Source organism: Mycteria americana, chromosome 4 (genome assembly GCF_035582795.1).
Source record: "Mycteria americana isolate JAX WOST 10 ecotype Jacksonville Zoo and Gardens chromosome 4, USCA_MyAme_1.0, whole genome shotgun sequence".
Taxonomy (NCBI): Eukaryota; Metazoa; Chordata; class Aves; order Ciconiiformes; family Ciconiidae; genus Mycteria; species Mycteria americana.
In genome coordinates this window covers 58,474,286-58,485,001 of record NC_134368.1, presented here as the reverse complement: position 1 = coordinate 58,485,001, position 10,716 = coordinate 58,474,286, and the positions used below count along the sequence as shown (strand labels likewise).

The window sequence follows — 10,716 nt, the reverse complement described above, 5'->3', positions numbered from 1 at the left end:
CACAGAGATCTGAATATATTCCTTTAGCCCTTTGTGAAAATGAGGGTTCCTATTTTGCTTTCATAAAGAATAATGAAAAAAATTGGGTTTTTAACCCTACATAGGAAAAGTTTCCTTGTTATACTGAGTGATGTATTCCACACAGCTTTCATGGGAACTGTCATGTTTGTGTTTACGTATCCGTATTTCATTGTTATTTAGTGTCTCAGTTCCAGGAGCAAATGAAGCAAATGCCACGGGATTAGTGCAAGAAAGAAGCTATGCCAGGGCAGAGTTGCATCCAGACATCAGCCGTGTCCAAGGTGACTTGTATCCTAGCAGCATCTTGGGTCGTCTGCCTAGGTGCTACTACTACTATGAACTTGAAGGGGAGTGGGGGGAGAGGAAGAGAAATTGGTCTGTATGTGGGTATTGTTCAAGCTGAATACGCTAAATTCCTACTTCCAGGGCCTTGGGTGGGATCAGCTTTGTCTCTCTTCATTTTGCAGAACATAAGCCCCCTCCACCCCCCAGCCGCAGCACAGTCTTGCACTTAGCCCAGCTGCTGTTACAAAGGGGTTTGTAGGCACTGTGACTGCCTCTCGGGAGCTTCCTGTGGAAGCATTCGTGGCTTTTTCCTGACTAGACCTAGCTCTTACACCCACAAGCCTCCCTTCAGCTATTTCTGCATATCCTGCCGGATTCTGTTACACTCCTTCAAACCTGTCCCAGCCACGTGGGGGTTACAGTTAATGCTTTACCACCACGACTAAGAGAGGTAGTTGAGAAAACATCAGGTCTTCCAGCTCTCCACTCATACCCCTGAGCTGTTCTTCACAGCTTGTGCTCCCTCTCTTTGTCCCAGCTGCTCCAGGTTTTGTTCGGCTCTCAAGAACTGGCTCAGGCTGAGCACTGGAAAACGATCTCAAGTCTTACTGTCTGTGACCAGCACTCAGCAATCCTCTCTCCATTCCTTCTGTCATGAGGGGAGCATCTCTAAACATGAAAACATCTCAGACATTCATAGGTAGGTGAAAGCTACAGCTTTTCTTAGCCATCCTGTATTTTAAGTATGTGTAAAGCTGATACATGCAGCTATTTCCCATACCTTTCTCTTCTCCACAATTAAGATTTAGGCTAAGGTTCCTTAAATATCCAAAGGAATAGTTTCATTTCCTCAGGATTGCCTTAGCTACCTGGAGAGTTTGCATACTTCTTCAACTATTACTTCCTGTGGAAGAAGAAAAGAAAGGCTTTGTGTTTCTAGTGCCGGTGGCTTCGAGGGTGATTTAAAAATAATGGCTGGAGTGCTCCTATGTAAAGTGTTCACTCTAGTAGTAAAACCTGCTCCCACAGGAAAGTTCAAGGTGCTAGCTGCCACTGTCTTGCCTCTGAATATACATATAGTCTTGCTTGCGAGAGTTCAGGAGCTTACATCTGAACTGTTCGGATTACTTTAGGTACCACATATGGGGTGAACAAAGGCAGAAAAAATTGATCTTTGTTTTTAAATTCTGGTAGCTAGTGCCATTTAAAATACCTCTGAGACCTGATTCCAGTGTATCCTGATGCACTGGATACATATACCTGATGTATAACTCTGGCATGGGTTGACTGTAGGTTATCTCCTATTCATTTAGAATAAAACAACTTACGCTATACCTTTTATGCATGCCTGTCTTTTCCCTCTAATAAGGCCAAGTCTAGCTGGACTTGCTGATATCACTGTATTAGCAAAATCTGCAATAGAGCTGCAATTTGTATTGGCAAAAGACTTTCTTCCACTGTAACTTTCCCAGCTTCCTAAATGAATTACAAAGTCTCCTTCTGTTGGTATAAAAATGTCAGTTAGGATTGTGATTCTTTGAAGTATTATATCAGGAAGGATTTATAGCATAGACCTGGTCTTTTAAATCAAGTGTTTAGCTTGAATATGTAAGATATGCATTGCTGAAAAACAGAGTAGATTGAAGGGAACAGTTGCTTTCTGCTTTGAAGTTACAGTTAGGATGGAATTAACAACTGTATTTTCAGGAAAGGAGTCTGTTCTACAGGATTGTTTGACTGAATTTGCACATCAGGTTGAGGAATCTAGTGTAGGGCAGAAAGAAGGAAGGCCCTTCTGAATTTTGAGAAACATACCTCATCTTTAGAAAAAATAACTGGAAAATAGTCCTGTGACTTTTCTATCCCCAAACCAAATTGCTCTGTGATTTACTATAAATATAGCTACTTGACTTTCCTTATCCATTTTTTAAACTAGTATGGTAATATTTTACTTCCACTTAAGTACGATGTTTTTTCACAGATGCCCAAATTCTGATACCCTTAGTAATGGGAAATGATAGTTACTTTGTTTCTGAGTGCTCCTTCTGGCTGGACTAGGGGATGCTAGTGATATCTGGGTCTAAGAGGAAAGATCTAACACAAAGTTCTGTAATTTATTTTAGTAACACAAGCTTTTATCTATTATAACTCATGACAGACCTCTGGCTGGACACAGCAGTAAATAATGGTCACGACCTCAGGAGCAGCTAGAAAAGAACAGAACTAAGCTGACATTTGGAAACTTGAAGTGTATTTTGAAACTTGCTCAATATTTTCATAGTGTTAGACAAGTTCTAATATATTGATCGATAAGCTAGGATGCATACTAGAAATGCAGCATTTTATCTGAGGCAACTGTCTATTTCTCTGCTAACTTTGCAGTGATGCTTTATATAGTTCACAACAGAAAGCAGATCTTGGATAGAATATAAAGCTCTGCTTCTGGAAAAGGTCTTGTTTAAAAAAAAAAAGAAGAAACAGTTTTACAAAAATAGATTTTTTATTATTATAATAATTTAAAAGAAGATTTTTTTTTTTTCACCATTTCTGAACAAACAATATTGTAAGAGGAATTATCAGTAATAGATCTACAGGTACAAGGATTGTTATGGCTGTGTTTCCTATTGCAGGTGTTAGGTCCGCTTCACGTATCCGCATTTTTACAAGCTATCGTAAAATGACAGCAAAAGTATACTTCAGTGTTTGAAGGAGATAATTACTCAGTGAAGCTTCCTAAGATGAAAAGTCAGAAGGAATAATTCTTCAATCTGTGTTTGCATTGAGAAGGTGAATCCTTACTTAAGGTTCACAAGCACCATCCAAGCAGAGGGACGATGGTGAAGCACACAGGTGCCAGAGGTCAGAGCCAGAGACTCTGTGCTGTTCATTGGCTTGGACGTTTTCTGGGTTCCAAGTTATCAATGCCAAAACTTAAAAATATTCCCTGAATGGAGAAACACTTCAGTTTGAGTGGACCCAATCTTGGAAGTACTTGTACACGCCTATTATCACAACGGTTCAAGTAAGTAAAACACACATTTGAATAAATGCAAGATCGGTCCATTAAACTGCAGCCTGTCCCTGCTTCAATCAAAATAAATTAGTTTTGTCATTAATCAGAATAAGAAAACTCTTAGAATACTGTAACCTTCTCTACGTTAAAGAAACAGCTGCAAAAACATTGCATATTCTTAGGAATTTCTGGAGCCCTGACATAGCTCAGTTTCTAGTATTTAAAGCCCTAGCTTAAAAAAAAAGTGTCTGCGCAAGTCCAATATGAATTGTTGTAAATCTCCTGAATGTAGGAAGGCTTTAGATTCAAAGAGCGTCTCTTAATTTTTTGCAATTGTAGTTTGCATTCATCTGTTTTAAACAAAAATTAAAGTTTGCAGTATATCTGTAATATCAAATGATAACGGCTAAAACTTTGAATTTCTGAAATGAAGTAAACCAATCCACCTGGGTACCTAATAAAGTACTTTTTCTGGATCCCAAGTTACAAGGCTGTAATAAAGTCATAAATTATCCCATGATAGAAAAATTATTAGGGGTCCTAACCATACACTGGGATACATTTCATATGGCTTACTAGGAGTTCCAAAGTTCCACAGAAGTTCAATGAAATTTAGGTGACCAGCTCCAGTATATTTCATCCTTCATTCCTTGTTACTTCAGGATACCTAGTGAATATTTTGGAGAGCAGCATTTGAATACACTTTGAGACACCTTCACAGAGCCTGATTTTTCATTGGGTAATGTACCTAACACTCAAAATCAGAGCTCTCCCTATGACTCAAGCTGAGTTCTCAGAGCTAAGACTTCAGAAATCTTTTTTCCTGACTCTTGCCCTTAATTAATTTCACTGTCTGAAATACAAAACTTCATCATTGTGCTTACATGACTGCATTAAGCCTATTAAGTACAATTCAGTCATTTCAAAAACTGTTTCAACTACTGCAAAGTATAGATCATCTCCAAATAAAATATTTTAAATTTTAAGACATACTGAAAAGCTTCTTGTGTGCATCTTCCCCGTAATCTTAAAATATAAAAGCCAAAGCAGTGCAAGCTTAGTAGGTGAGAGTCTTTCAGTCCATTCTTCCAAGCTGATACTCCCTCTCCAAAGCTTTATTTTCGTCATTTAACTAAAGGCAAAGTTTTCCGTCAAAACAGCTACATCCATTAATAAAATGAATGAGAACCTTTTTTGCTTGCTATGGAAACTGCAAGATTTAAGTGCATGAGGTGATGTACAGTTAGGCAAAATAATGCATTAGCTATTATTACTGCTCATTGGATTGCAGTAGCTCACAGAGTTTCACATACCAGTTTCTGGATGTCCGTCTCAGAGAACTCAAAAAGTTTCTCCATCATATGATTTAATCCAGCCCAAATTTCAGGTTCTCATCTCTGTGATCCACTGCATTCATCTTCCAAGCAAGACTGAGAACTTTCTTTAACTTTTTAGGAAAATAATATGAAAATTTGGGACACTAAAGAAAATGAAACTAGGTTCATTAGTGTAGCAAAAACTATTGTTCGCATTGACTGCCCTAACTTTTCTCATCCTTTCTTTGCTGACAGGTTATTTCCTATTACATCTTGGTAAGGGTTTTGAATCATTTCATCTTCATACCCCACACTTCAACTACAGGAAGTAGAAACTTACACAAAAGCTTTAGAACAATTTCTGTATACCCTTGATCAGCAACACCCACCCTCCTCCCTTTAATTTTACTGCTGTTGTCTTTTTAATGGTCAGTCAGTAATAAGTAATTATGCATCAATTAAGAAAATACCTGACAGGAGTTTACCTTCAATTACACTATCTGCTGCAGGCATAGGCACTTTTTTTGTTTTCTTTTTGCAATGCTTAGCACAAGAAGGTCCTCGCTTATCACTAGAGGACTTAGGCATTGCTGTATTGAAATAAATTGCGATGAACACTCAGTTATTGATGGTAATAGCAACGAGATGTTGTTATATCCCTATTCAGTCTAGCTCAAGTGTAGGGTACCAGCCTGACCTAAGGATTGCTGTAGTCAGTGAACCTAAAAAAAGTACTGCTTGACATTCAGATCCTTCCTTGGGATTTTTTGTTTTGTATGCTCATTGAGGATGCAATGTGAACTATATTAACTTGTTAAAATAGCTTCCACTTTTTTGAAGATATGTTAGCAAAATACAGGGCTTTTGACTCTGAATTCTGCAAACAGTGAATCAGCCTATCGATATATTCTTCACTGTTCAATCTAACCTCAGACATTTCGAGAATGATTTTTCTTTTTTTTTTTTTTTTCTGGAAGAGAAATTTTGATGCATCTTAAGTCCTAGCTTATTCACTAGACATTACAATCACTGTATCTGTCCTAAGGAAACAGATAGGCCATAAATATTAATTGAAAGGCATTGCTTGACTCTTTTTTTTTTTTTTTTTTTTGTAATCTTAATAAATTTCCCAAGTCTAATAACACAGGTTTCATTTCACTACATAGATCTTGCACTGTAAAGCAGTTAGTGTGGAGACATACGTGGAATTTCAAACCTGGGGTGCTTTCATATTGCTACAAACAGTTTCCTACTATAAGAAGTAGTTGTGTAATTCTTTTGAAAATTATAACTTCTTTATTTCACAGTACCTGTTTCTTGTGCCCCCTCTTTCCCTCCCCCCATTTCCATATTTAACTAAACATACCTTCTTCCCTGGGACCAGCCACTGGTACCACCACATTTGGTATGTTTTAAGTTGCAATGTTTCCTACAAAAATGAAACCCTTTTTCTTTTCCCACTCCAATAATCTCCACTGAGAAAAAGGTTCATTACAGAAGTGGCTGAGGATAAAAACAGGCAACCAAAAAGCTCAAGTCTTAAGACGTGCTTATATTCATTGAGATAGTGGTTCAGGAACAATTCAGCCTGAACTGCAGCATCCCTGAAGACTGAATTTGTCCTTTTTCAAGGCTAATTCTCTTCATCTTGAATATTATTTGCTAAATATCATGGAAGAAAAACATAATTTCAGCTGTGATTTGTACTTGTAGGTTGACTTTTGACGTAGGACGCTTTGACAAAAGAGAAAATTATGGGGTAATAGAAAATCAAGCTCTTCAGGATGTTAATCAGAATCAGTCTTCCTGTTAAATGTTTCTTCCCTCAGGTCTTGACAAGGTGATGGCTTTTGGACGATGGAGGTTCTCAATATCATCTGTGTGCTGTACCAGATACCATGGCTTCTGTCAATCACTTGTGAGTTTGCCTTGCTTGCTGCAAACTGTAGTAGATGATTATTCTGTCTACTTCAGAGAAATTGGCTCAATGGGCCTTTCTGTTCCTAAGCATATGTCATCTTCCCGAGATAATTAGATGGTACATATCCTTTCTGACCTTTTGCTTCTGCTAGCCACCATTCTTTATTGCCACTCAGGTCAGAAAACCGAAGTATCCTAACCTTCTGGTACTCCTGAAGACTGAGTTCCTGATCATTTCTTGCTTGAAATGCATAAACAGCATAGAAGGTCTGAAAAAGGAAAGCCACAGAAACCAAAATCTGAATTCAGAAATGTAGCCACATTTTACCCTGTCATTGTTGTATTAGTATGAATTCTGTATACAGAAAATGTATAATAACATACATGAACCAGTACGCAACTACGTGGTCTGCAATTGCTAGACAGACTACAGTGAACAGGGGGGCCAAAATGAAAAGTAAAATTGAAGGATCTGGGGAATTCTGCATGGGAAGGAACAAACCAAGCTCCAAGACCTCATCACCTTACTACACTAGTAAGGTTTTCAGCTCGTACCAAGTGCCTGTTTCTGTCACACCAAGCAGCCTTGGATTGGACGGAGAATTCTCCAGCAAGGTTTTCTCAGAGAAAATCGCCTTTCCTAAAGCTCCTGTACTCAAACGTGGCACACGGGTCACTTCTGTGCCTTGCTGATCAGCATTGCCACAGCTTTCTTGTCAATGGTAAGTGGAAAAATCCCCCAAACTGAGCTATTTTGCAGGTTTCTGCTCCATAGGAGAACCTTGAGGTGTTGTACATGGGGTTGGGGTAATGCAACAGTGTGTTTTCTATGAGACAGGACTGTGATTCATGGTTTAACTGATTATCTTTTCCTACTTCGTAACTGTTTAAGAAAGGCAAAGAACAGAGGATAACGAATTCCCATGTCATACTGACAGATTAGTGCCAGTCTTTTCTAGTGTAAAAGGAAACTATTTAAATTATAAGCAGTACAATTCTAGATTTGAAATAGGAACAAGAAGAAGACAGGCACAGTGTGTATCATACATACATGCTGATCATCCATATCCTGAAAAGCATCAGTCCCTGTGCCATTAATTGTGGGATTTTCGCAGAAGTGAAGAGATGAGCTGCTGTCACTCTTTTTGTGCCCCAGGCTTCTCGTGCTGCTGTCAGTAGAGGGCCGTGAAGAGACAAAGAGGCTGATATTATCAAAATCGTCATCACCGAAGCTGTTTTCTGCTACGTCCTTCTGCGCTTTGGCTGGATTGTAAGGCCTCAGGAAGGAGGAATACACAAACCCTTTAAGGACTAGACACCAGAATAAAAAGAGAAAAAATTAAACAAACAGCAAAATACTGCTAAAACGATTTCAAAACCAACCATTTTATGCAGCCGTCAGTATGACAGAGGCAAACAGATAGGGCCAGAATGAAAAGAAGTCAATACCCCAAAGGGAAGCTGTTATTGGGATGTTTGTGCAGAGAACTTACTTCCTGTGTCAACAAGCCATCTGCTCGTACTTCCAAAGGGGTCCTTTTGCTCCACAACAGCCACCAGTTCTCCTTCATGTAAATCAATATCAAATTCCTGCGTGGCATTGCACTTGCGCTTAGCTTGGTATAGCAATTCTGTACTGTACGTAGACAACAGCTTGGACCTGTGGCCTTCTGTTTGACGTGGGGATTCAGGCTGAAAGGCAAAAAAATTACTCACTGGGAATAATGCTGAGGCCATTTCTAGAGCAACACACATGCATAAAAACCAGAGTGTGCTGCATGTGGCAACTGACCCTACATTTTTACACACAGATCAAGGAGTTACTTACACAGCTATACGTAACCAAATCTCCTTTGCATATGCAGCAAGGACCTGTCCAACTGCTATATTAATAGGTGTGCAATAAAGGGCAGATTTTAAAGAAATGTAGGAATTTCATTCATTAAAGACCTCTTAGTCTGTTCTCAAAGAGCTGGTGTTCTGTGTGTGAACTGTCACTTGCTTAATTGTTTTTCCATAGCAATGATTTTTTAATTCCTATGTAGTACCACAAAAAAAGCATAATCCAAAAATTGGCTGAGGTGTGCTAAGGTCACATAACAACTTGCATGATAAGGCATTAGGCAAGAAAATCAGTGGTAGCCAAACGGTCTGCTTTTTGTGTGAAATTACCTCAGTAAATAAGGGCAAGGTGCTGTTAACTTCTGGAAGCATATTCACTCAGAGTTTGGTTAGAGGGCAGGGAGGGAGGTGCTGCACATCAATGTGATCTTAACGTACCACAGACGCAAGAGCACATGTGCCTTACTGATGCTAAAAGGAGTCCTACAGCTTCCTCAGCTTCTCCTGTAAATCTGCGCTTGAGTTTTTATTTTACTGTAAACTAGACTCCTAAAAGCTCTGGAAACGTCTGCTAAGATTGGGGACTGGGGGGACAAATATTTCCTGGTGGATTTTCTGAATCTTCTGCTGTGGGGGTGTGTGTGTGTGCATATGTGTGTAAACACCAGTACACATAACCGCAACTGAGGATGAGGAAAAAAAATGTTCTGAATTAGAAGACTAAAACACACTGTACGAGTATTTAACAAAAGAAGTAATCAAAGTTTACATATACAACCTTAGACTTAACAAGTGCTTAAAGACCTAAGGGTAATCAGAGATAATTTCAAGTGGATTTTCAAGGTAATAACATGAAAAGAGTGAAAAATCTTCAGAAGTTACTGGTCAATGGAACAGCTTCATTCTAACAACCTGATTCAGTCCCAGTGAAGAGACCAAGCCCAAACCTCTAGGTGGCATAAAAATGGATTTGTTTCAAAAGCAATCAAAAGAGGATGCTTCATACACAATTTGGATGTATGGTACTCACTGGAGAAGGGACAGGTTTCTTTTTTTCCAAGCTCAGTTTTCTCTCAATAAAGGTTACACTGCTGTTTTCTTTTACAAAATTCAGCTTGTGAACCTCCTCCATCAACTGATTCTGCACTTCACAGATGCTTGAGGAAGACAGCTGCAAACACAAAGGTGGGTTAGATCTCATGAACAAAATGGTAAGGAGATTTGAGAGAGCAGATTTGGTTTAAAGGGCTGAACGCTAGGAGTCAAGAGATCTGACAAGTTACTCCTATTTTCTGCAGAGCCCATAGTGTGCTAGGTACGAGATGAAAGAAAAGAAAGGTCCTTCCTTAAAGTTTCTAATGATTGCTATTAGATTTAAAAGACATACTAATTTAAGCTAAATCATTAAAAAATATTCTAAACAGTGATGAAAATGAACAGCCTCGCACTTATGCTACTGAGCCACCTGCTTTCAGATGCAAATGTGCGTCTCGGCAGCTATCAGAGTGGCCAATGTGCTGTAAGGCTTGGAGTAGTTTACCTTACAGCTGTGTGTTTGTGCAACTGGGTGCTGCCACCAGGTTAAAAATCGTTGGGTAAGCTGAAGCTCTGTCTGTGGCACTGGGTAAGTGCTTTTGGTCTATGCCTAACCCCAAATGTATTTGCTGATGTAAACAGAAAAAAGAAAAAGAAGGTAATTTTGTAGGCAGAGCCTCACAGAAAACAATGCTCGATACAACAGCTTTCAAAACATGAAATGGTCAAATTACAGGGATGCAATTTCTTCATGCGGGAAAAGCCTTCATTTTCCCATTAAACAGCGCAGCACTGTGTTTTGATCCTGACCTTGCTTTCTTAATTTTTCATCTGCCCCTGACTATAAAGTGCTGTGTTCAAGCTTTGATAGAAGAGAATACTCCAGAATTGCCTCACTGCAACGTGTTTCCTATCTAGAGTCTTGCTCCGGTTCGGGTGAATGGATTCGGATGTGTGGAAAGCATTGTTGCAGCTGTGTTTCTTGGCGGGTTCAAGTCCTCTAGGCAAAAGTACAACAAAACTGAAACACTGTAGGATTTTCACACAAATTAAGAATAATTTCTCAACTTCGATCTTCAGGTAATGATCATAGTGCCCAGAAAGAGTAGAGTGGGCTGGAGGAACTGATGCCTTTCTGTGTAGCTCAGACAGGCATCTTTGGCACTTTAGGCTAGATAAGTGAAATGATTTGAACTTTCTAAAAATGCCAATGTAGACAAAGCTATTCCTTACTGCCTAGAGATGTCTGCAGGAGCTTCTGCAGCATATTTGGGTTTAAAAGCA

The 10,716-nt window shown here is 39.1% G+C and overlaps 1 protein-coding gene and 1 long non-coding RNA gene across 3 annotated transcripts in view; one reads left to right on the top strand and one right to left on the bottom strand.

The window, feature by feature from the left end:
• Positions 1 to 152: 152 nt before the first annotated feature.
• Positions 153 to 9,815, top strand: LOC142409320 (uncharacterized). Of its 2 annotated transcripts, XR_012775573.1 has the most exons (5): positions 153 to 302; positions 845 to 1,006; positions 2,937 to 3,328; positions 6,465 to 7,277; positions 9,512 to 9,815. It is a non-coding gene; the product is annotated as an uncharacterized LOC142409320 (long non-coding RNA). The 2 variants fall into 2 exon arrangements; XR_012775572.1 differs by lacking the exon at positions 9,512 to 9,815 and having other exon boundaries at positions 6,465 to 7,910.
• ARHGEF38 (Rho guanine nucleotide exchange factor 38) overlaps positions 6,639 to 10,716 on the bottom strand; it is a 36,868-nt gene continuing 32,790 nt past the window's right edge. The window contains exons 11-14 of the mRNA XM_075500669.1: positions 9,428 to 9,568; positions 8,049 to 8,247; positions 7,607 to 7,866; positions 6,639 to 6,824 (exon numbers count right to left, since the gene is read on the bottom strand). Of these exons, the coding sequence (XP_075356784.1) occupies positions 6,639 to 6,824; positions 7,607 to 7,866; positions 8,049 to 8,247; positions 9,428 to 9,568 (786 nt within the window). The remainder of the gene's footprint in view (positions 6,825 to 7,606; positions 7,867 to 8,048; positions 8,248 to 9,427; positions 9,569 to 10,716) is intronic.